At 39.8% G+C, this 26964-nt stretch overlaps 1 protein-coding gene across 19 annotated transcripts in view; it reads left to right on the top strand.

Moving 5' to 3' along the window:
* Positions 1-26964, top strand: part of Kalrn (kalirin RhoGEF kinase) — a 598249-nt gene that overhangs the window by 314910 nt on the left and 256375 nt on the right. For 15 of the 19 annotated variants that reach the window (XM_090345042.1, XM_090345008.1, XM_090344989.1 and 12 more), the window contains exons 11-12: positions 17923-18114; positions 24540-24748. In XM_090345042.1, the coding sequence (XP_090201168.1) occupies positions 17923-18114; positions 24540-24748 (401 nt within the window). The remainder of the gene's footprint in view (positions 1-17922; positions 18115-24539; positions 24749-26964) is intronic. The other 4 variants (XM_090345067.1, XM_090345058.1, XM_090345144.1 and 1 more) reach the window with 1 other exon arrangement.

The following is a 26964-nucleotide window of genomic DNA, read 5'->3' as shown; positions in this document are numbered from 1 at the left end:
AACCGTTGCTAATACTTCATGTTTGTTTTCCCAGATAGTTTTGTGTATATGAGTACATTTGATAGCTAGCTTTTCTCATATGATGACATATCCATGGTACTAAGTACACACAATGTTATTTTCCTTTCTAAAATAGTCTTTAGTATTAAGTCTTCTTGTTCATTCCCAGATTCTAGCAATTTTATAGGGTATGACTGATACAATTCTAAGTGTTTAAACCATCAAAAATAGAGTTGGGTTTGAAACAAACATCCAGACTCTTCTCAAGAGAGATATTATTTCAGACAATGGCAATCTGTACACTTCTTCCCAAGCCCTTCCAGCTCCTTACTACAAGAGTGCATATATTAGAGGGCTATGACAGCTCTCTGAGCTCATAAACCTGGCTGGAATGAGGTGGGCTTTAATAAGATAACATTTGATCGAGGGAAGGGGTGACATTGTCCAAAAAGAAATGTACTTTTACCTGGTTTATGCAACTGTATACCCTATGTAATAATAATAAAAAATTAAAAAGAAAACAAAACAACATTTACAACTTCTTTCCTTTTCCTAGTCATTGTCATAGTCTTTCTCTTTTTCCTCCTCCTTCCTAATTCTCACCCATGCATCCTCCTTTTCTTCCTCCCTAATTCTTCTGCCACTTCTGCCTTCTCCCATCTTTCTGTCCTATCTTCTCCATGAAGGATTTCAAGAAAGCCTGAAATAGAGGCTGTAGTTGTGGATCAGGATACAGCCCTTCACTCTGCCTCTGGTGTGATTTAATTCACTCTAGAATGATGTCTTCCAGGACTCTCAAGACTTCCCTGTGGCATTTGCCTTGGCATTAAGGGTGATGTAAGTAAATCAGAAGTTTCTGAGCTGAAGAGTGAGGACTTTTGAGAACTTGTGGGTGGATGTGGCACCTAGGATAGGTAATGAGTTACAAGGAAGCAGCACCAAAGTCCCAAGGAAGCATGTTATGTAAACCTCCTGAAAAAAGAAAAAAATATATCATAACCAGAACAACCCACCACACAGATCTGTGTCTTTTCCTTTGCCAATGAGCAATGGAGGTATTTTATGAGCCAATTTCATTTGGAATAAATTTTAAACAGGAGAAAGACCCACTGCCAAGTTCTAGGGACAGGAACTAATTTGAGTTTTTTCACCTGGAAAGAAAGACAGGTTTGTATAATGGAGCTGAGTTCTATGGCCTCCTATGGCACCTGGGAATGTCTCAGCCACATTGGAATTGGTGTCTGTATTTGTCTTAGGATATACAGACAAATACCCTGCTAAGCCAAGTCACTTCTCTCTGGATTTAAGTAGAGACTGGCACAGCTGTTCTTCTTTAGTCCAGGAGGCACTGCACAAAAAATGGGTAACTTCAGCTCTAATTATATAGTTCCAGGGTTTTTCACACTGTTGCTATTTTGTACAATACATCTGAGCCTCAACAATGCCAGCTATGGATTGAAATAGTTCTGGTGGACTTTGGTCCACCACATGCAAGAATTTGAAAATATCATTGAAGGAACGAGGCAGTGGGAGAGTCTAAAAAGGAACTTTAAACCCATGTGACAGATGTGTTCCATTTTCTTTTTCTTCTTCACAAAGTTTAAACTCTGACAATGCCTGACGTTATGGCGTCTTCAGTATCTTAGGGTTCCTAAAGTCAGTCTCATTTGCTTAAAGTATATAACTGAAGAGGGGTAGGTTCGTTGGATGTACACCTTGAATGCTAACCAGACTTTTGTGGTTGGGTCAAAATGCAACTTTAATACTATTTTGGTTTGTAGTTTCAAAGGTTTCAATGCATTGTCAACTGGCTCCGTTGTTTCTGGGTGGTGGTAAATCCCAGCATCATGGCAGTGAGGGGACAGATGATGAAAGGTAGATGCCTATGGCAGTCAGGAAACAGAGATAGTTTCAGAGAGACAGACAGGCAGAGAGACAGACATGGAGATGGAGAGTGAGAGAAGATAGAGAGGAAGAGGGAGAGAAGAAGAGAATGCCTGTTCCCCTTTCTTATATCTGGGCTCCCAGCCTACAAGATGGTGCCATCCTCATCCAACACGGGCCTTTCCCCTTAGTTTATCCTCTCTGGAAAACCCTTCACAGGCACACCCAGAAAGGTATGCTTTACTAATCTTGACATTTCTTTTTTTCTTGGTGTGGGATTTGAACTCTGGGTCTAAGCTCTGTCCCTGACCTTTTGTGCTTAAGACTAGCACTCTACCACTTGAGCCATAGCTCTACTTCCTACTTTTTTCCATTTTTGTGGTTTGTTTTGTTTTGTTTAAGTGGAGATAAGAGTCCTACAGACTTCATGGCCCAGGCTGGCTTCACACTACAATCCTCAGGTTTCAGTCTCCTGAGTAGCTAGGATTAAAGGTGAGAGCCACTGATACCTGGCTTAGACACTTCCTAATCTAACCAATTTAAGAGTTAAGACTCACACTCCGGGTCTAATCCATCTTCTGTAACTGCTACTATAATGGAAGTTATATAAGTTTATAAAGTTAGGAAGATCCAAATTTGGAGGATTTGGTTTAACAAATTATATTCTACCATGGCTTCAGAAAATCCATTATGTGATACTAGATGACTAGAACCCAGGACTGTTTCTGCATTCTCCATTATTTTTTCACTCTGTGCCTTGAATTTGAACTATTAGTGACACTTGTGCCCATTTACTGAACAGTGAATGCAATCTTCCTGCTTTTTTCCCTGTGGGAGGAATGAGATTTAGTGGGATGGACACAGAAATGGAGCATCTGAGTGGAAAGCCAAACTACCTCACCTATATGTACAGGTTACATAATCTTATCAGTTTCTGCATCTACAAAATGGGAATATCTATTTCATCATATTTGAAGTAGGCACTATGTTAAATAACATACTTGGCAGCACTTTAAGTGTGATCACAGAGTAAATGTAAATTATCATCATTATTATTCAGGAGATATGGTGACAGTGGATGAGCTCATGTCTGGAACACACTCAGAAAAGGAAACTGAAGATATACAGGAGATTAATGATATTGTCCCAAATCAAGAGTTTCATAAGAGAGAGAATGTGCTGAACAGTCTCTTGAGTTTAACTGAACTCTTGATGCCCTGGGCTTCTTTGTTGTTTGAGAACTAGATTTCCAGGGTAACCAGATTATCTGGGATTCTTCTCCATTCTAAAGTTGAAGGGAATAGCAGGATGAGTGAGGGACTGACTCCCTTGCTCTGATGTTTATATGACTTCAGATCCTTGCAAATGGAAACAACACAATGCTTTGTATTCCATACACTCTGCTTAAAGGGTACAAGATTACCTTTCCACTGCTCAACAACAAGCAGGGTTGATCCCAGCCCACACCTACCTCTGCATGGCAGCCCTGGAGGCTACAGTAGCTCTGGCATCTACCCTGTTGGATTCTGTAAAGTCATTCATGCTCTGCTAAATTCTGCCTTCTATCTACCTAACTTTAAGCCATTGTGTCACCTTCCCATCCACTGTTTAACTTTGCTAACCTGGTACTGAGGGTATGTTTGTATGGGCCTGCTAATGGTTTCTGCCTTAGGATTTCATGACTGTAAAGATTATAGATGACTGCCTATGGTCATAGAAGATAGCTGTGACAATCAGGAACACTCAAGAGCTCAGATAATGAGGTGCATGATAGGATATGAACCTGAATCCTATGATCCTTTTCTGCTACATGTTCGTATCTCCTATTGTTCAAATTCTGACCTTCCCCTAAAGGGCCTGTGTGGTCAGACTTTGATCTTCCTGGCTTCTCTGCACTGAGGAAATGCTCCCATAATTGGGTATCCTTTTATAGTGTCTATGGGAAAGGAACTAAGAAGAATATGTTGTTCCGTTTTTGAAAATGGGGACTGCGCTCTCAGAGGACCTACACATTGTTGCTGTCTGTCAATGGTCTCTGATGAACAGCTCTTAAAAGCCATATGTTGTTTCTTCACACTAAAATCTCTTGATGAGGTCCTGCTTTAGAAGAGTGTACAGATCATCCTATTCTTCCTGGTTAGGTTTTTGCTTGTTTGTTTCTTCTTTGAGAGTTTTATTGTGAAGCCCAAGCTAACTTGGAATTTGCCACATAGCTAGATAGCTTCAAACTCACAACCTTCGGCCTCTGCATTACATGTGCTAGGATTACAGATGTGAACAATATCACTTAGTCTAGATGACCCTGTCTCATTTTCTGTCTGTGTGTCTCTTCTCTGCTTCTCTTATGCACAGTCTTCCCAGCCTCCCCCCCCCCCGCCCCGCCCTCAGCAGATCTTTCACACCAGCCAGCCACTGTTTAGGGCTGGCCCTTGAGCACTTGAAGTGAGCTTTCTGGCTCCTCAAATTGGGCTTCTCTGATGAGATAACCCAATCTACAGCATGCTTTTAGCTCTGGCTGGGAGAAGACTTCAGTACTTTTGTCTCTCTTAATCTTTCACCAAGGCCTCTTCCTGATCTCAGTCTGAACCTTTGCTATGCCACCCCTTTCCTAGGCATATTATTACCTTCAGTTCCACATTGTAAACTTTAAAGTTGGTGCAAAAGAACTGCTTCCTTCTGAAAACATCTTCATGCTTCTTCATTCCACCCTGGTAGTTCCTTTACCTAGTATACCTGTGATATTATATTACTGATTTCTAATAGTATCATGCCTCCTTGCATGCATATTTTTAGAAAATGACCTGTTTCACATAATTTAATTCTATGGAAAACCAATACTAAAGTCTAAAATCTGCCTGCTAGAACTTCACATTTCATTTTTATTGGTGGTAAATAAAGAAATTCTAAGCCAGGCATGGTGGCTTGCGCCTGTAATCCTATCTGCTCAGGTTGAGATGTGAGGATCGAGGTTCAAAGCCAGCCCAGGCACTGAGAGACTCTTATCTCCAATTAACCACTAGAAAACAGGAAGTGGTGCTGTGGCTCCAGGAGTAGGGAGGTAGCCTTGAGCTGAAGAGCAAAGGGACAGTGCCAGGCCCAGAGTTCAAGCCCCATGACCAACAACAAAATAATAATAACAATAATAAAATACTAATCTAGAATACATTTTATACTCCCCATGCCTTACACACAGAATGTTCTGAATATAAGTCACTCTCATTTTGATACCTTAGGGTTCAGGAATTCCTGATTTACTATTAAAGTGAGTAAAGACATGGGAGGGAAAAAGTGGGAGAAAACATGGGTAAAAGTCACACTGTTCAAAAATAAATGTATTCATTACCTGACTACAGAACTATAACCCCTCTGTACATTAACTTAACAACAACAATTTTTTAAAAAAAAAAGACCCCAGCAGGGCCTTTACTGGAGGCTAAGGTATTTCTGTCCCTTTTACTAGTAATTTCTCCCAACACTTGCAGTGTGACTCCAGGGCTGGTCTGTATTCAGAGGGCCCTGAGCAGGGTCTACACTCACCAGAGCAGTCCTATCTTCCACAGCCATATTCTCAGTACTGCCAGTAAGGGTAAGATATGGAAGAGCTGCTTTCTTCTTTCTGCTTCTTCTGCTTCTGCGTCTGCTTCTTCTTAGTAGTAGTAGTATTAATATTATCTTTAAGTAGTTATACAAGAGTTTCAATTCAACATGTCAGTTTATGAGTCAAATACATCTTAATGTCACCCCTTTCATCATTCTTCCCATCCCTCCACCCATCGCTTCAAGTTACCTAATTCCACACACACACACACACACACACACACACACACACACACACTTATATGCATTGACTATAATGACTATATTCTCCCACCCTTCTTTTCTTCTGTCTCCCCCCTCCCATTGGCCTCATCCTTTCCCCTAAAGGCACTAGAGGCTTTCTAAAACCAGACAAGACCCCAGGCACAGAACAACCCCTTTCTCCTCTTTTCCCTTTCACTTTTGTATCACTCCATCAGTTTCACTCACTTGAGCTTGCTGATTCATTTTCCAGAGTTTAAACGTTTCAGTCCACATGAGCTTTCTAGCTCTGTCCCTGGAAATACCACACTCTGGCCTCCTGCCTGTCACTCTACCCTGTCACATCAGCTCTGTTACATGGGTGATAAGGCTTTGTTGTGTGTCTGATGGTGATGGGGAAGCCTTTCAACTAAAACTTATAGCCCCATTTCAGACAGAGGCCCTAGGCCAAGAATCTGGCTCATTCCTAAGTATTTTCAAGTTTAATGACTCTGACTTGTGGCTGCTGAAAGACGCCTTGATGCCATAAGTATATGCTGCTGCAGTTGTGCCGAAGAGAAGAATTTCTAGGATAATCATAGGTGCTTACTTTGAATCTGATTTCTTTTTGCATACATATGTCATACCAAGGTTTCTACTGGTTATGATGAATGAGGGAAATCATTGAGCCTAAGTTCCTTTGAGTCTGGCTTACTTTGCTTAATATGATTTTTTCTAAGTCGTTCCATTTCCTAACAAATTGGGCGATGTCATTTTTTTCTGACAGCAGCATATAATTCCATTGTGTACAAATACCACATCTTGTGGATCCATTCAACCACTGAGGGATATCTAGGTTGGTTCCATATGTTTGCTATGGTGAATAATGCTGCAATGAACATTGATGTGCTAGTGGATTTAGTATGCCCTAGTTTCTGGATGGTTGGGTAAATGCCAAGTAGTGGAATTGCTGGGTCATAGGAGAGTTCTATGTTTAGCCTTTTGAGGCACTGCCATACTGCTTTCCATAATGGTTGAATGAGTTTGCACTCCTACCAACAGTGTAGTAGTGATCCCTCCTGGCCACATCCCCTCCAGCATCTGTTGTTATTAGTTTTCTTGATCCTGGCCATTCTAACTGGAGTGAGGTGGAATCTTAGAGTTGTTTTGATTTGCATTTCTTTTATGACCAGAGATGTTGAGCATTTCTTCATGTGTCTATAGGCCATTTTTGTTTCTTCTTCAGAGAAGACTCTCTTTAAGTCTTTGGCCCATTTTTTAATGGGATGGTTGTTACTTTGGAGATTAGTTTTGGAGTGATTCAATTTTTTGAGTTGTTGATATATTTTAGATATGAGGCCTTTGTCCGTTGTTTGGTTGGTGAAGATCTTCTCCCAATCTGTAGGCTTCCTAATTAATTTACTAGCTATATCTTTTGCCATACAAAAGTTCTGCAGTTTAATGCAGTCCCACTTATCCAGCCTTTCTCTGATTTGTTGTGATTCTTGGTCCTTATTAAGAAAGTTTCGACCTGTGCCAAGGAGGCCTAGTGTATCTCCTATTCCTTCTTGTAAAGTTTTTTAGAATGATTTCTTAAGGGTCAACCTGCATATATTTGAGTGACTTTTCTCCTTGTTTTCTAATAATAAAATTAATACATATTCACTGCACAATACATATGAAAAAATTGTGGGAAAAATCTCTAGTACTACTCATACTCACTATTCTTTTAGTTTTTTATTTTCTTGACTTCAATAGGTTGTACAAGGGTATTACCATTTATATCTCCATCTAAATATCCAGTGCTTCTTGATTGAGGTTTCCCCTTTCATCATTTTCCCCCTTGCTGTCTATTACCTCCCCCCAGAATCATTTTACATTTCCTACTTTCTTTATCACATATGCATTGAGTGAAAGCTGTATGTGTCCTCGGTTCCCATTTTCATTCCTCCTTCCTACTACTTCCCTAGCCTTCAATTTCATTTCAGCTTCTTGGTATTTCTAAATCTGTTTGAAAGATTTATTCCATGGAGTTTCATTTCTGGATATAGTATACTTTAGCCAACTAAATCTAACCACTGTTTGATCAATAAATTTCCATTGAGCACAGCATAAGGATGTCTTGATTGGGATCAACATATGAATTCCAGATCAGCTGATACAAGAGATTACTCCAGTTCTTGGCTTTTCCTAAACCTCAGTTTTCTTACCTGTAGTGTGCCATTACAGCATGGCCCAACACATATAATAACATAATCTCAAACGACAGCTTTCATTATCGATAGCAGCCTATAAATAGATCATAAAAATCAGAACTATAATTTACTTTGTCTTGATTTTCTCATTAATATTACATTGAGGACATTTCCTCAAGTCATTAAGTATTCTTCAAAAACGTGATTACGGACTACATGATACTCTAGCATGTGGAGGTGACACAATGGGATGCCCTATTTGTTATTGAATATTTTGGCCATTTGTAGACATTAATTTTATAAACCACAGTTAGCATGTTTGATTTAATAAGCAAAATATTAAATTTATCAAATCTTACTTCCACAGAGGTTTTTATTGGTTTACAGTACCAATATCATTCAAAGACTATAGCTATTTAAAGGTAGAAGACTAGATTATGCTCACTTGAGTTTTGTTGATATTGTTCTGTTTTAGTTTTTATTTTTAGACCACCTTAGAATGTATGATCCTCCTGCCCTACACTATTTTTTTCCAATTTAATTGTCAGGATGATGTATAAAGGGTAACAGTTACATTCATAAGGTAGCAAGCACATTATTTCTTGAACACTGTTATCCTTTCCCATGTTTCAGACTTTCTTGAGTACCTGGGATTACTTGCAATGACCACTGTGGTTGGTCATCTCTGAATTTTAGCCCAGATTGAGCTCTGGCCTTAGGTGAGTGGTTTCAGTGTGGAATTAGCTGTTAATTACAGTCACTTGGGGGAGGTTTTGAGCCATGTGGCTACCAGATACTCTCACCCTGTTCCTCATGCTATCCTGATTTAAGTAACCTGAAATAGAGACTACATTTTTCTTTCATCTCTACCACCAAGTACTACTCTCTTGTGTTCTTTGGAAACCATGGTATTAAGCAATGCCTTAAGATTCCATCTATTGGAAAGATTACTAGACAAAAACAAAAACAAAAACACTGTAACCTGAAGGAATTCTATAGTACTTTAACCAGGCATCCTTTGTGGTCTTATGGTCTTAGTCCATTTTAACATATTCTGTCTCACTTAGAAGGCAATCTTGTCCCCTCCCCTACCAGGACATTAGTCAGTAGTAGAGGACCTGTAGGGTGATAACATCTGGCTGATAACCTCTGCATAGGGTCCAGGGATGCTTTCAAAACATGGTACTATGTACAGGACAGCCCTTACCTTTGTTTCCCAGTACTGCTCTGATCTAGTGCCACAGTGGAAAGGTTAAAACGGCAAGAATGCATTTTGTTGCATTGTTTTGGATGCTAGACTTTCAGTATCAAATGTTAGCAGGGGTAGTTTCTTTCTTTTCTCTTTCTTTTCATTATTTTAGGCCAGCCTTGAACTTGAGATCCTCTAGCCTCAGTATCCCAGGTAATTAGGCTGGAAGGCATATGCAGCATTGCCCAGCTTAGGGCTGGTTCCTTCTGAAGGCTATAAAGAAAAATCTATTCTGGATGCTGTGCTAACTTTTGTCTGTTGGCTGGCAGTTTATGCTTGCCTAATACAGCAGCACTCTGCCAGTCTTGGCCCTTATGCCACATGGTGCTGTTCTTGTGTCTGCAGCCTCACATGGCCACCTTTTTACATAAACATTAGTTATATCACATTTTGATATACTCTGTTCCAGTATGATCTCATCTGAACTAGTTGCATACACATTAACATTGTTTTCAAAAGGCTTATGGTCTCATTTACTTATAATCTTAGATATCCAGTTATTAGAGCATCAACTTTACTTTCAAGAGGACAGAATGAAACCTGTAAGAGTCCCCAATGCAGAGAAGTAGCCATTGCAAAATGCAGCCAGTATTGTTGAGAAAATGTCCTGTGTAATCCAAGGATCAAGCCCAGGGAGGCTCACTAAAATAAAAGACTGGTACACTAGGTGCTAGTGGCTCACACCTGTATTCCTAGCTATACAGGAGTCTGAGGTATGAGGATCAAGGTTGGAAACCAGACCAGGCAGCAAAGTCTGTGAGAGTATTTTTTATTCTATTTTTATTGTAATTAATAGAAGGGTTACATTATATTTACCAGATTATGGGTGCAGTACTTAACAATCATTGCTACTCCTTCTCATGTTTTTGTCCCCATTTCCCTCCCCCACCCCTCCCCTTCTTTCCCTCCCTTCCCTATCCTATTTTAAATAAACATCTTTCTTCTCATGTTTTTGTCCCCATTTCCCTCCCCCACACCCTCCACTCATCTTCTTTTCCCCCCTTCCCTATCCTATTTCAAATAAACATCTTGCCAAAAAGCAAACAAACATATTTTGAAACTGTGAGAGTCTTGTCTCCAATTAATCACAGAAAGAGCTGGGAGTGGTGCTCTGGCTCAAGTGGTAGAGTTCTAGCCTTGAGCAAAAGGAGCTCAGGGACAGTGCCCAGACCCACAATTCAAGCCCCAGGACCAGTGTGCACACACATTCTCTCTCTCCCTGTCCCTGTCCCTGTCCCTCTCCCTTCCCCCCCTCTCATTTCTCCTTCAAATTTACAGATTGAAATTCAATTTTAGTGTAGTTGCTCTAGGAAGTGAGGGCCTTTGGAAGGTGATCAGGACCCATGAATAAGTTTAGGGACCCTTCTGCTATTTTATTAAATTTTTTGCCAGTCCTGGGGCTTGAACTCAGGGCCTGAGCATTGTCCTTGGGCTCTCTCAAGGCTAGAGCTCTACCACTTGAGCCATAGCACCACTTCTGGATTTTTCTTTGTATGTGGTACCAAGGAACCAAACCCAGGTCTTTGTACATGCTAGACAAGCATTTTTACCACTAGGCCAAACTCCTGGCCCTTTCTGTTATTTTAGAAGGTGCCATCTAGGAACCCAGAAGTGGGCCCTTATCAGATACCAAATATAAATCTGCTAGTGCCTCAGTCCTAGACTTGTCAGCCTCTAGGATTGTGGAATACGTACCTCTGTTATTTATTGGCATCTAGTCTAAGGTATCTTGTCTGAGCAGCACAAATGACCTAGGATAGATAGAAATGGGAAAGTTCAGAGTCCAGGAAAGTAGAAGGTGGACAGAAGCAGCATCATGAAGAACATTAGTGACCCTGAGGTCAGAGACTGTGGAGACCCAACACATAGGATAGGGTCAGCCCTGATCCACAAGGCTTTGTGTGACCCAAAACAGGATAGAAGGATCTAAAGGAACGCTGTGCAAATTGGGATGGAAGCGGAGGCATGGGCCAAATCATCTGCTTTGATCCTTATTAGATAATTTTCCACATTTTCCTGGGCTAGGTGTAGCCTTTTTCTCTCTGCCCCTTTAGAGATGAAGCAGGAGAAAAAATATAAATACATAAAATATATACATAAAAATATAAATCCATAAGCTCCTAAATTCTCAGCAATATTTTCAAGCCAACTATCTTGTCTCTCCTGCCTTCTCCCTCTCACCCCCACTGCCTCCCACGGGCAGCCAAACTTAGAATATAGAAAACAGGAAAAACAGCAACACTGGGAAGTTACATCTTTTTGAGCTAGAACATTGCTTTGGGTACATTTCCCCCCATTAACTCTTGAATTACCAAACCTTGCAGCAGTTGGCTGTATTCTATAATGTGGAGATGCTGTCTCATCCATTGTTTGCTTCTCTGCCTTTAAGACTTGTTTTCTGTGTCTTTTGCTTTGCCTGTAATTCTATCTGTTTTGGGAAGGATAAAGTAGAACACAAGAAATGGTGGGATGAAGAGTAAACGGATGAAGCTATGATACTCACTAGACACCATATTGAAAATGAACAAAACTACTTGTGGAGGAGAGGGTTTGTGAGGAAAAAACAGAGAAAGCAATGCAAGTGGTGACACTGTTCAAAAAGAAGTGTATTTATTACTTGACTTATATAACTGTAATTCCTCTGTATATCACCTTTGTAATAACAATTACAAAAAAAAAGAATTCCATCCAAGAAGAAATTTATACAGAGTCAGGGCTACTTCTGAATATTTCTGTCTACCTTCTTCCTAATTGCTTAGCTCTCTTTGCTCTCTCTTGTCCCCTGCAGTAGCTCTGGGCCAACCTCTGGCCTTTTTAGTCTCCTTCCTGTCTTCACTGTCTTATTTGTGTTCTAGTCTCAGTGACAACCCAGATTCTTTCAGGCCTGTCTTATAGCAAACACTGCCTTCTGCTGCTCTCTTCAGTTCCTGCAGGGAAGGTGGGGCAATTCCAGGGAAAGTACTTCCCATTAGGGTGGCTTTATTTTCTGGACTCTTGCGTAGTCTCTTCTTACCGGATGGACCTGGTATCTCCTGTCTAATTACACCTGATAACCAGTACTGAAATCCTTGAAGAATGGGCATGCCCTTTGGTTTGGAATCAAAGCAACTCATTGTTATAGCAAATGGGTAATTTATTACTTGATAACAGTTAATTTTCTTTTTCTTTCTTCTTTTTTTTCTGCTTCCTTGCTTGAGAGTGGCTGTCAGTTTCCAGTCTGCAAATAATAACACACTTTAAAGTTCCTTTAAGGGATATATAAATGAAGAGGGTCAATGAAGATTAGAAAGAAAGGAGAGAAAAGATATAGGCAAAACAGAGATATTCTACCACAGAATTCCAGCTATTATTTCCTCAGAATTTGGGGTGTCTAGATATGGTTTTGTTTTGATTTTATTTGGCTCAAGGCAGTACTGGAATGTGAACTCAAAGTCTCTTGCTTTATGGCAGGTGCCCCACCACTTGAGCCACGGATCTTCCCTTTTTGGCTTTGGTTATTTTTCTCAAATACAATCTCTCCCTTCTGTCCCTCTAGTCTTGGACCGCACTCTTCCTATCTATTGCTTTCCATACAGTTGTAATGACAGATGTATATACCACAACGTTCAGCTTATTAGTTGAGGTGAGGATCCTCCTAATCTCTGTTTCCCAAGTAATTAGGCTTATGGGTATGAGCTACCATTCCCCAACCTACGTACATTCTTAAACCTATAAAGTTAGTGTTATGGTTTAAATGTTTGTTCCCTCCAAAATTCATGTTGAAGTTCAATGACTTTTTAACAGTATTAGGAGGTAGGATACTTACTGGTAGTACGTCCAAGGGATCTACCTTATAAGTGAGATTGGTGCCATTATTCAAGATGACTTTAGCTTTCTCTTGCCTTTCTACCTTCAACCACGGGATGCTAGAGCATGATGATCCTCACCAGGTCCAGCCTCTCAGGGTGGACTTCCCACCCTCCACAACTGTAAGCCAGTACATTTCTGTTTGTTATAAACTACTGGGTGTCAGCTATTCAGTGGTAGCAGCAAAAACAGACTTAAGTTCAATTGTAGGAAAAGAAAACTTTTAAAAAATACGGGGTAGATTCTACTGAGCTGGTCTCAGTGGCCTGCCTAACTTGCAAAATATCTTGGGTTCAATCTTCAGCACCATAAATAAAACCTGTGAAGTTCTGAAAATATACTATTCATAGGAAAAGGTGCTGAAGTATTTTATATATAAAGAAAAAAAACACTCTCTAGCAAGTAGAGATGTGTATGAGGATGTGTAGGGTGATGATTACATATGTAAATATGATAAAATTGGTGTTTCAGTTCCCAGAGCACCCAGACAATTCGTGTTGGGAGGCACTGGTATCACAGTAGTTATTTTTGGTATCAATCCCAATCATAACTGAAGACTCATATGGGTACTCTCTAAGTAAAAGAGCCCCCGACCAGGACTCCTAATTTGATATGCCTTATTTGGATATATAAATTGCCCTAATGGAAGCAGCTCTTCTTTGTTTCATTATCCAGGCATGCAGGAAGATGTGGTCCATCCAGTAGATGGAATCTGATGGGTCAGTTTTCTGATTTCCTTTCTAATGCTTCCCACCATAGATACCTAAGCTATGGTTATTAGTCTGTTCCTGCACCCTTACTTCCCAAGTCAGCAAAAGCCACTGAGTAGAGAACTGTGTTCTTTGTGCTCTGGGATAAAAACTGAGCATCATTTTTCTGTATCACCCTCATTGATTGTACATGATATACTGTATCAATACTCTTATTTTGAACATTTATGTATTCAAGCGATTTAATTTTTTTTATCCTAACTCCCAACTACAGTGTGTTAAATAGGACTGAAAAAGTGTGGCTTATAAAGGAACTTCTGACTCACTTTATTCTTACTGAGGACTGCCTATGTTAGGAGATGAGGGAAACATCCATTTCCAAGACTTACTCCTGTCACACTGCTGGACTACACAGTGTTTGGTTTGACTGAGCACTGAAGGGAGAGCACAATGCCCAGAGGGAGCACTGATGAGCGTTGAGATTGACAGCAATGACTAAGATAGAAGTCTTCCTATGAGAAGATTCAGTTCTCTCTGGAAGGCAAGTTGTATACATAAGGTAGTATGTTTCAAAGCTGTGAGTAGACAATTAAAGTATCATGATTGAAAATTCAAAGACAAAAGGATAAGTAAAATATAAAGTAATGGATAAGCTGATGATATGGAGACTTTGGAGAATGTGGTTCAGGGAAGTGCTTGGAAGTTTATAGTTAGATGTAGTTTACTATTTTCTATTTATATAATGTTCTCCAACTAGATTACTTCACTACTCTCAGCCTTAGTATTTTTATTTGTAGGCTGAGATCAATAATACCTAACCTATAACTGATTCCAAAACTGAAAGATAATATAGATAGAGAGCATAATCCAGGACTTAACTTTTGATCTGTGGGTTATTTAGAAATGGACATAGTTTATGATAGTTTGAGGACCCACAGATGTTTCTATTGTTGAATTCTATATTCATTATAGTCAGAACAACTTTTTTTTACTTGCATATCTTTGAATTTGGACCAGTTATGCCCTGGAATACATTTTATCTTAAGTATGCTGTGTTGGGGAAAATTGTATTCTCCTGTTGTTGGGTAGAGTTTTCTGTAAATGCCATTTAGGTAGAGCTGGTTGGGTGTACCCAAGTCTGCATGCATCCTTACTAATTTCCTATCCACTGTCTCTATAAATTATTGAAAGGGGGCATAATCGTAAATTTGTCATTTACAAGCTTGTAAATTTGTCATTTGTCCAAGCTTGCTTGATTTTTTGCTATACATACCTTGAAACTTGGCTTTTAGTCACAAAAACATGAATCCCTTGATTATTACAAAATGATATTTGTCTCCTCCTCTGGTAGAATTATTTGTTCCCAAATATATTACGTCTTACATTGATATAGACATCAACTTTCTTTTGATGTTATGATACTATATCTATCCTTGTCCTTTACATCTGCTTCTTTCCTTATATTTAAAGAATATTCTCATAGACATGTATGGTTGGGGCTTCATTTTTTATACAATTTGACAGTCTCTGCTTTCTGTTTTAGAATTTGTAGATCCATTTATATTGTTTAGGTTTTGATTTTTTCTGTTTATTTCATCTGTTCATCATTTCATTTATTTTTGTTGCTGTTGCTTCTTTCTTTATTTTTCCAGATAATCGAATTTTTATGATTCCATGTTATCTCAACCATAACTCCATTGTTTACTATAATGGTAGCATTAGGTTTTATGGTATGTTAATTTATTATAGTAATCTGTAGCAGATACTATTTTGCATCTCATATTGTTACAGTATCTCACTTTGTTACCTGATATATCAGATATATTTGTATTTGGTTATTTGAAATTGGATAGGGAACGGGGGAAAACAAGATGAGGGGTGGGGGTGGGGGGGAGGGAAATGGGGACCAAGACATGAGAAAGGGTATCAATGTATGGGAATTAATGCACCATCTATCTGGCAAATATCATGTAACCCTTCTATTAATTACAATAAAAATATATGAAAAAAAGAACTTTATAGCATTATACTTCTACTTTTACCTTTAAGAACCTTGTATTGTATTTATATATGTGCTATAACCCACACACCCCGTACTGTTTTTGTTTAAACACCTGATTGTCTTTAAAGAGATTAAAATAAGAAAAAAAACAAACATGTATTTATCATCATAGTTAACACCACTAGTGCTTTTTATTCCTATATATGGATCTCAGTTTCCATGTTGTATTGTTTGCTTTCTTCCTGTAGAACTTCCTTTAATATTTTTATTCATGCAAGTCTGCTAATGAAGTTTTTCTTTTTCCAGTTTTGTATATCTGAAAAAGTCTTTGCTTAACATCTGTTTTTTGGAAGGTATTTGTGCTAAGCCTAGCAATTTTGTTTCAGATATTTTTATTTTTGCCAGTCCTGGGGTTAAACTTAGGGCCTGAGTACTGTTCTTGAGCTTTTCCAAGGCTAGTGTTCTACCACTTGAACTACCACACCACTTCGGCTTTTTCTGTGTATGGGGTACCATGGGATCAAATCCAGGACTTCACGCTTGCTAGACCACACTCCTGGCCCTGTTTCAGAGAGTTTTTTTTCAGTATTTTAAAGATGTTGTTCCATTAGTTTTGCTTGTGCTTTTGTCTAATAAAGAATCTGCTGTCCTCCTAGCCTCTGTTTCCCTGTATAAAACGTATCTTTTCCTCTGGCTGCTTTTAAGATTTCCTTTTCTTTTTCTCTTCATTTGATCTGATTTTTTGGTGCCTTAGTATAATTTACCCTCACTTTTCTGAAGATATATCCTTGGTCTGCCTGGTCTTCACATAACTATGTCTATGTGTAAGAGTGAGTGTTTGTGTGTGTGCGTGTGTGTGCGTGTGTGTGTGTGTGTGTGTGTGTATTGTGTATTCATATGGCATTCTTTTGTGCCAGGCTCAGGGCCTGAGCCTTGTCCTTTCTCAAGACTAGCACTCTGCCACTTGAGCCACAGCACCACTTCCAGCTTTTTCTACATATGTGGTACCAAGGAATTGAATCTGAGTCTTTGGGCATGTTAGGCAAGCACTCTACCATTAGACCAAACTCCCAGCCCCTCATATGGCATTCTTTTTATAAGGACACTAGTCCCATTGGACCAGGAATTTACCCTCCCTAATATGGCTCAGATTTAATGTAACTAATTATATCTGAAATGATTTTATTTCCTACTAAGCCCACATACTGAGATTTTAATGCAAATTTGGAAGGAGACACATAATTCATTCGATAATAACCAGGTCTTTGGTGAGTTAAATCATTCTGTAGTCATTTCTATGAGCCTATTTCAGTGCTATATTTATTTTGTATTTGACACCCATGGCTTCTGCTTCTAGATTCATATGCCTGAGTATCTAGGATTACAGGTGTCAAACTAGATTTCCTTCTTGTCTTTCTTATTTCTTTTTTCCTTTTTTCTCTCTTTGCTTTTTTCTAAAGAGAATCCTGCTGAGGAAAACTTATCCATGGCATATAATTAATGACTACTGTAAAGACAAACTGAAAAATCCTAATTGCAAATTGTGTGGCTTTTTAAATGCTCTGGGGGTGTTGTTGTATGCAGACAGGTAGTTGGAGGGGTGTGTATGAGTGGATGTGCACACATGTGCATGCAGAGGTGAAGTAGTTTATGGCAAACAAAATGGTCACACTCCCATCCTCCCAGCTTCCTGCAAATAACCAGCCATCAAGGGGAACAGGGCAAGGCCTGCATTCCCTCACCCCTGGCTGTGGCCTGCTTCCTTCTTTTGGAAAGTGATAGCAGTTTTAAAAGATAAACATCTAAAGTTACTGGGAACTTGTGGAATGGCAAAACAAGCCTCCCAGTTAGTGTTTTTGTGGAGTTCTCACTTAGAAACATAGATCATCTTTGTGGATGTGCTATTTAGAACTCTGGCAAGTGCCACAGGAGATGGGAGGACAAGGATGGGGCTTTGAGGGTGGAGAGAGGTGTGGAGGTTTTTGCAGGATGCCCCACTTCCTTCCAGGGATGTTGCACTTCTGAGGAATCCCAGAAACAGGAGGTTCCTAGCTGGTGCCGGCTGTGTGGAGCAGCCCGGCTGCTTGCCTGCTGAGAGGCAGTGTGCCAGCTGTGCCTGGTGCCAGATCAGGGAGCTGTTGGCTGAGTGCCTCCGCCCTCCGCTCCTGCTCCTTTGGGAGCCCTGGGGTGGGCTGAGAGAAGACGAGAAGCTCAGTCTCTGACTACCAGTTGACTTTGTCTCACTGTTGTTGCTGGCAGAATACATACACGAATGCAGACAAGCTTCTAGAAGCAGCGGAGCAGTTGGCTCAGACCGGGGAATGTGACCCAGAGGAAATCTACAAGGCAGCGCGACACCTGGAGGTGCGCATCCAAGACTTCGTGCGCAGGGTAGAGCAGCGGAAGCTTCTCCTGGACATGTCTGTCTCCTTCCACACACACACCAAAGAGGTAAGAGCATCAAGGCTGTTGGATCTTGGCAGGCTGCTTGTAGGATGGATAAAAGACGGATCAGGGTGCTGGGTAATCTGAAGAGGGGTGAGCATCATCTCAAGATAGATGATATTAACAAGAGAAGTACAGGTTCTCCAGCTGTACAGGGCTTCTTCCTGGGTTGCTATTTGCTGTAAGAAACCAGGCCTGAAGAATTTTGACCAGGTGCCCCCTAGAGAGGAAGATAAGCAAACCAGTAGCTGCTTTTCATATCTGATTAAGTAGGGGCACTCCGTAACTTAGTAAATGTCCACTTAGCATCTCCTACATGACACCCTTGGCAAAGGAACTCATTTGTTGTGTGCATGCCTGTGTTCCCCTGGGAATTTATTTTAATAGAGTATTAATTAAGGGGTTGATTGCTGCTCAGGAGAAAAAAAAGTAACCTACTTAATTAAGTTGATTTTTTTAAATATTGGAAATGCATTAAGAAACCTAGCTGTTAAAGAAAGAAAGAAACCTAATTGTTATCATATCTCTGGCTTTTCTGACACTTTGTTGCAGTGCCTATCAGAGAAAAACATGAAAAGATAATGTTTGCTAAACTGGGGTTTCCCAGGCAGATTAAGGCGGGGCAGGCTCCCTGAAGCTGGCTGTGCTCCCTCTCCACAGGACCCACAGCCACTCACTGATGAGTGTCTGCAAAACCAGGGGATTAGCTGTAATCCAGGGTTTCCTGCCTAGTTGTCTGCTTGCTTGTAGCCCCCTTGATTCTTAATGATGGTCTCAAAGGCATGTGGATTCCCTTTTAATTATGATTTAGGGATGAGGGAATAGAGCATGAATGAACAGGAGCCATGCCCCCAGGGTGAGACCTGTGGGTGTGCTAGCTGCATGAAAGGGTCAATGGACAAGGTCTGTGTCTGAAAGTATCACCCCCAAAGGGTGACCTTGCCTAGGAATCCTCTCTAGATGCATTTCCAACTTCTGGACATGGAACTGAGGGGTTGTGTTTCTAGTATAGACAGATACTGTTGCCCTGTTACTCAGATACTGTACACATGCGCGCACACACACACACACACACACACACACACACACACACACACACACACAAATCATTTCTGTTTCTGGCCCTGGGTTCCTGGATTTATAAAATGATACGCTTAAATTTAGTGCCCTAACGCCCTTATGTAATCCCAGTATTCCTTTCTTTGTCATTTCCCCTTTTTCTTATTTGGTATTGATGGATGATGATCATGAGGATCATAATGATGATGATATGATAGTGATAATAATAATGAAAAGGAGGAAAGAAGAGGAATGAAGAGGAAGAAGAAAGCCTGAAGTAGCATGGGTGATTTCCTTAGTCTATTATTACATATTCACTATATATTAGATGCCTTTGAAGAACTGCTGCTTGTCAGATACATCATCTCATGTCATCTTCATGATAACAATGAGACAGATTTCAAATGATGAATATTCAGAAAGTAACTTTTCTAAAGTTATAACTTCTTCAGAGTTCAGCTGAGGTTTCATATTCCTTCCCCTAATTCCAACATCCAAAATCCAAAATGATAGAGGATCTGGGAGTTTCAGAGCATTTTGGAATTCAGATCTTTGGCTCAACCTGTACCTACAGCTTTCTTAACTGCTACCCATAATGTTTCCTCTGTGTCTCCTTGTCTCTGCTCTTCCTAACTTTACTCTTATTTTTCTTCTTCACAGGGACTTGATGGGGAGATAGATTTTAGCTGAATAAATATCAGTGTTGCCAGCATTATGAAACAATCAGACATTAATACTTTCCTTAAAAAGGAAGATGAGGAAAAAAACCAAAAGAGAGAATAGCCCATATCTTTTCATTTACACTTTAATTCTAACTTTAACTCTATTGACAACGATTTCCAAGAGGAGCTTTCCCCAGGACCTACACAGAATCATTATTAGGTAGACAAAAGTGAGCAGCCTTCAAGGTTCCAATGAAAGCACTCCTGTGGTTTGATTTTTCATCTCCTATTTAATAGCTCTCAAGATGTGCCACCTCGAAAACTTGGTTAAGTATGAATCCTCTTTGATTCTGAATCTATTAACCTGTAGTGTCTTCTTGACTCTATAGGCAAACTTTTGGCTTTTTACTTAAAACTGGATTAGTTGTCAAGTTTACTAGTCTATAAATCTTTTCAGGAATTCTGAACTTCCAGGGTTGTTTTTCTCTTTACTCTGAATTAGAGTGAATGGGAGAAAACACTGCTTAGCTTGAGTATTACTGGTAAGTATGGTTATAGAGCCTTCCTGCTTCATTACAGCTTGTTCCTTCCTTCTTTCCTTTGTTCCCCTCTGCAATAATTTGCTGAGTTTCTACAAAATTAATACCAATGTGTAATAAAATGTTATCATAGGATATAATATTTATACAATGAAAGCCCCCTTCATGGGAGCTTTCTCAGTGGGAATTGAATGTTCATCTTCATAAATGATTCAGTCTATACTTCCTATGAATTTCTAGGCTGAAGTACATAATTTTATGTTTGCTCACTTCCCATATCAAAAGGTTTATTCTAATCAGGGAGGAAATGCAAGATATGAAAAAGATAACCTTTAGTCTTATTTTTTTCTGCAGATTAAAGCGTCTCCTTAAATTCTATCAGTCTTGCTCTGTGGATTCTTTTCAACCTTCGGAGTTTGAGATTTTTTTTTATTGAAATTACCCAGTCATTTCACCATAGTTTTCATCATAGTCTTGAATAATTAGGGACCGTCTAAAGTTCCACATAGGGTAATTTGTTAAACAAATCATAGTACATCTTTATAGTGAAATATTACACAATCATTATAAGTCACATAACCAAAGATCATTATTGTAATAATATAAAGACTTGTGCCTTTGTATAAAAACTCATCCATTATGACCACAATTTGGATCATGTAGATAGAATAAAGACTAGAAAAAAATATACTAAGAAGTTAAAACTTTTATAGATGTTTGTTGTAAAAATATTTTCCTGTTTTACAAGTTCCAGTCCTAGGGCTTGAACTCAGGGCGTGGGCACTGTCCTTGGATACTTTTTGCTGAAGGCTAGCACTCTACTACTTAAGCCACAGTGCCACTTCTAGCGTTTTCTGTATGTGGTACCAAGAAATTGAACCCAGGGCTTCGTGCATGCTTAGATAAGCATTCCACTCCTGGCCCTTCAATGTTACTTTCAACTTACAGTCAGGACCAATCGTAATAAATATTATTTTACAAGTACAAAGCTTAGTTTTCAGCAAAAGGGTTATAATCCAGGGCCTTGTACATACTAGGAAGAGTTTCTACATTGAAATTTACCTCCAGCCTCTTAAAATTGTAACTTTTTAAAAACTATGTAGAAGAACTAATTAATAAAGAAAGGTGACAAAAATTGCTTGAGACCTTTTTATGTGTCCAGAACCTCTGTTATTAGCAGAGATTGTGTTAAACTTTGAATACCTTCTTGTTCCCTGGGGCCAAGAAGGCAAGTGGCAGTTTGCCCTGATCTCTCTAGAGATCCAGAGAAGGTGTAGGGAGAAACATTGATCCAAGATCTCATACTCTTTGCGTATGTCGCCTGTGTCATCTACTCTACAGAGATGATCTGAACAGAATTCTTTTTCCTTGCAAAGTTTCCATGGAAATTCTGCAGTTCTTGTGCTTTCAAAATAGCCATTTTTAGGCATTCTTGTAGTAAGTGAAAGTCAAATTGAGGAATGTGACCAAAGCAACCAGCATTAACTCTCAATTAGACAGTGTCATTAAATACACACCTCTGTTTGCTTCTCACCTTGTGAAATCATTCTGCCACATCTTTTTCTGCACCAACACTCACATTCCTCCATCCCCTTCCCCAGAACTGTAACTTATCAGTCTTCAAAGGAGATTATAGTCTCAAAAGTTAAACAGCTTTATTCTTCATTTCATTTGCAAACTGTCATGGTATTTATTTGGGTACTAAAAGTTAATAGTCATTGTCAAAGAAAAACAGTCTCTTGAGCTGGGGACAGTGTGGTAGCTCACACCTAGCTACTCAGGAGGCTGAGATCTGAGGATCACAGTTCAAAGCCAGCCCAGCCACTAAAGACCTTGATACTCTTATCACCAATTAATCACTAGAAAATGGGAAATGAGGCTGTGGCTCCAGGGATAGGGCAGTAATCTTGAGCTGAAGAGCTCAGGTACTACGTCCAGGCCCAGGATAGGGTGGTATCCTTGAGCTGAAGAGCTCAGGGATAGTGATAGCACCCAGGCCCAGAGTTCAAGCCCCATGACCCATAAAGGAAAGAAAGAAAGCAAGAAAGAAAGAAAGAAAGAAAGAGAGAGAGAGAGAGAGAGAGAGAGAGAGAGAGAAAGAAAGAAAGAAAGAAAGAAAGAAAGAAAGAAAGAAAGAAAATCAATCTCTTCAAATGAGGAAAGAAGAGGTGTACCATGTAGAAATAAATGACTCTTTCTGCATCCCTAAAGGTCAATGGATTGTACTAGCCTAGCAGCTGCCAATGTGAACAACATCCCATCCACAGGAGAAAAGTAATAAACTAAAACTACTTTCCTGAGCCCACTCACCCACAAATCTGATTGTTTCTACAAACTCCATATAGTATTTCTTCTTTTCTGTATTCTTTCCTTCAGCTTTCTTGGTTGTCTTTTTCTCATACTGCTCCACTATACAGGCAAGATAGGGGCTGGACTGGTTCTCGCTGACCTCACTAGTTATTTCACAAGAGATAACCTTCTGTAGCTCACTCACTGAAGAGCTCCTTTAGCTACCCCACCAAGATTATAGAAATTTTCAAATTTGCCCCATTTTTGAAGTATAGGTATTTTTATCACAAATACTTGTATTCTAAACAGAAAGAATACACAAAGCATGGCCCATGAACCCATGTCCAAGTAGGGAGCAGGACCTTGCAAGCATAAGCTGTAATATAACTCCATTTGAAAGGGCTCCGAAATGGTTGGAATATGGGGTTCTATCTGAGTACCAGATGGATAAGTGGAATACTACCATGTTTATCCCAGCTACTCAGAAGGTAAAGGGCATTTCTCAAGAGGAGAGAAACAAAAATGGAGAACAGTAAGGGGGAAAAAAACACATACTGTCACTGCAGCTGTGATTTACTTAATTCTGACAGTCATTGACTTGCAGAAGCTTGAAGTGAGAGCTTATTCTACCTGTATCTCATTGGCTGCCTGAGAATAAGTAAATTACAAAGAATTTGTTTCTCTTTAATCTGTAATTAATTCAAAGAAATGCAAGAATTCTTGCCAGGGGTAAGTCAAATGAACACATGTAGAGGATATTTATAGGACATTATAGGAAAAAATATAATTTAAAGAATGGATTTAGCAAAATTGTTTTACCAGAAAGTGACTATATGTTCCCTAGAATTCCAAGAAGCTCTTTGTCCAAGTATTCTAGATTTTATATAGCTCCTTAAATTGGTATTATTGTCTTTGAACTTGTGCTAAGTCATCTGGACATTGGATACCTAGCTGTCAAAGCTATTATATATAGTTTGTTTTTGTTTGTTATTTTTTTTATATCTTCTGACTTTTCTTGTCAATTTTATCATTCTACTGGCTTTTCTTCCTAGAAGAGTTTCTGATTTTATTTTTTCTGTCAGCCATATTCATCTTTCTCTCCATCTTGTATGAAAATGTGCCATAGGAATATTCAGAATTGATTTCCTGTTGCAGGACACTGGAGAGCTATTTTTACAGTGCAGAAGAACTATCAATAAATGAGCAATTCCATTTACTCCTTTATAATTTCCAGTGTTTTATTAAAAATACTAGATTTGGCTCTTTTAATGCCTTTTGAGAATTAATATCATCCTAGTTGCAGTTCATCATCTGAACTATGATAGAATATTTTATACCTTTATTGAAATAACTTGCATCATTAGCATTCAATGTTCCAAGCAACATTGTAATTCTGCAAAGAACAAAATAGTTTACCATAGCTTTTATTATTCCTAATTAATTTTCATTTGGCTCTTGTTGAACATCACAATATTATTTTGCATATTTGCAATATTAATGATAAATTTCTAGGAATCAATGTCTAACCTCCAGGAAGTGGTCAGAGCCCTTCCTTTTCTCCTTTCCATTCCAGGCTCTGGTTATTTCTGGTTCCTTACAGATGAGGGATCTCTTTGCTTTAAGTTTCTCTGAATCACAAGATGGTTTCTTATCTTAGAGAATGCCAATATGGATGAAATAACTCAGCAAAGATCAGTAGTAGATATCAATATTAAACACAAACTGAGCTACTGTGTGTACAGAAACCTATAGATGTGCAGATGAGGCATAGACTAGCCAAGGGTGGGTGGGCTGACTGTAGTCCAGCTTTCTTGTCTTGTTTTCCTTGCTTTGGCCTCTCATACCTCCCACCTAAGTAGAGGCTTTGCTTTCTCCCCCACAGTTGTGGACATGGATGGAAGACCTACAGAAGGAGATGTTGGAAGATGTATGTGCAGACTCTGTGGATGCGGTCCAGGAACTGATCAAGCAGTTCCAGCAACAGCAGACCGCCACCCTAGATGCCACACTCAATGTCATCAAGGAAGGAGAAGACCTTATTCAGCAGCTCAGGTCAGCGCCTCCCTCCCTGGGGGAGCCCAGCGAGGCCAGGTCAGCATGGGCAGTGCTTTCCTCGGGCTAGATATGAGATAAGTCCTGTCCTGTCTCAACAGCCACAGCCCACTTTGTGGTCTTGTGTGACCTTCCATTTCTTCATCTGTCAGACATGCAAATACCTGCACCACACCCACCTTGCCACCTTGAGTTTGACCAGAAAGAGTTCATAGAAAAATGCTGATCTGCTGGGCGCAGTGGCTCGAGCCTATAATCCTAGCTACTCAGGAGGCTGAGATCTAAGAATCACAGTTCAAAGCCAACCCAGGCACTAAAGTCCATGAGACTCTTATCTCAATTAACCACTAGAAAACTAGAAGAGTAGTGTTGTGGCTCAAGAAGTAGGGCAGTAGCCTTGAGCTGAAGAGCTCAGGGAGAGCACACATGCCAAGGGGTAGGGTGGTAGCCTTGAGCTGAAGAGCTCAGGGACAGTGCCTAGGCCCAGAGTGCAAGCCCCACAACCAAAAAAAAAAAAACCTTTGATCTTTCAGAGCATTATTTATCACTTAAGATTGATGTTCAGCAATGAATAAGAAACCAAAACTAGAAAAGTTAACAAAATTCAACAACAGAGAAAATGTCTTCATTAAGAATGATAACTTATTTGGCCATGTAGACAAATAATATTTATCTGGCACCTGATCTTGACTGCACTCTGAACTCTGACGTCGTACTGGTCACCTTTGCAGCCATTTGATTTTGGCCCCCCTGCCAAATGGGTAATCTCCCATGCCTCCATTACCTACTTAGGGCCTAACCACCATTCCTTGTTGCTCTGCTTTGTCAACTTCATCACACACAAATGAAAAAGAAAGTTCTGTTGCAAACTGTTGATTTGTTTAGAATTACCCACACCATTGCTTCCTTTCTGTTGGCATCAATGTCTATTTCCTACTCCAGTTAAAGGCACTGGCTCCTCAGGTAAAGTGTCATCTGGCCTTGGGCTAGGCCATCAGTACCCAGCCCCATACCCAGGTGCTATATAAATAGGATTTGATGGTGCTAATGATGCCTGTCCTCAGGGACTTGTTTCTATCCCCAAATCACCAAATGCTGGAACTTCTGCCAGCTGCAGACAGAAATAATATCAACAAATCCCCCAGCCAATCCTGGGGCCTAAGGGAATAACTTTAGTTGAGGGAGGCTTTTCTTTTCCTCATACCAGGTGTCCAATTAAATAAACAATGAAAAGTTACCTTTAGGAGGCTTGGCATGCTTTTCTGTTGGAAATTAATAATTTTTATTCTAAACCTACACAGGATATGTTCTGAATTTTCCTAGTGCATACTAACAAGACAGCCTCTTTACCTTTTGTCCTCTAGTTTATCTTCATGAATATATAATGCATGACAGTTTGGTCTGACTACCTAGGAAACTATTGTTGATTGCTTCTAAAGAAAATTCTACCCAATGGGCAATCACTGAGCCTCTCTAGGTCTCGGCTCTTTCATCTGTCCAATTAAGGGGTGCTTTCTAGGAGGTCTGTCAACTCTAGAATTTTGTGATGGTTTTGTGTTATTTCTTCAGATACTTCATAAGCTGAGCTGGCTTTACTTTCTGTGGGGATGGGCCTGTGGGGCCACATGCCCTTCTCACTGCAAACCTTATATAGTGCTGCAGAAATTCAGGCTACTTGATGATGGTGAGGGCAACGATGCAAAATATGCTTGTTTCACCAGATTAAGTTCCAAATATTTTAGTGAGCTTCATAGGCTTGTGACTAAATACCATCAGTGACATCTCTTCACTCACTGGCCTGACCCTAGAGCCCTCTGTCCATTGTCAAAACTAACCAAAGCTGGGCACAGTGGCTCACGCCTGTAATCCTAACTACTCAGAAGGCAGAGATCTGAGAATTGCAGTTCTAAGCCAGCTTCGGCACTAAAGTTCAAGTCACTTGGACACTTGGAGATACTTATCTCCAACTAACCACTAGAAAACAGGAAGTGGCTCTAGGGGTAGGTGGTAGCCTTAAGCCAAAGAGCTCAGATACAATGCCCAAGTCCAGAGTTCAAACCCCACGACCAAAAAAGAAAAAAAAAACAAAACAGCCAAAGAACAAGAAATAAATAAGGCTTAGTGGACATGGTGATTTATACACATTCACCAGGCCCCTGTTGTTCTTCCCCTTTCTTGGAGTACCTAAGATAGTTTTTATGTCGTCTCTAATTTCTATTGAGTGTGACACTGACATAGGTACTCTACAGCACTGT

Source organism: Megascapheus bottae, chromosome 1 (assembly GCF_031878675.1).
Source record: "Megascapheus bottae isolate mThoBot1 chromosome 1, mThoBot2.hap1, whole genome shotgun sequence".
NCBI classification, from domain to species: domain Eukaryota; kingdom Metazoa; phylum Chordata; class Mammalia; order Rodentia; family Geomyidae; genus Megascapheus; species Megascapheus bottae.
Note: the sequence above shows the minus strand (reverse complement) of the source record. Positions and strands in the feature narration are given on the sequence as shown.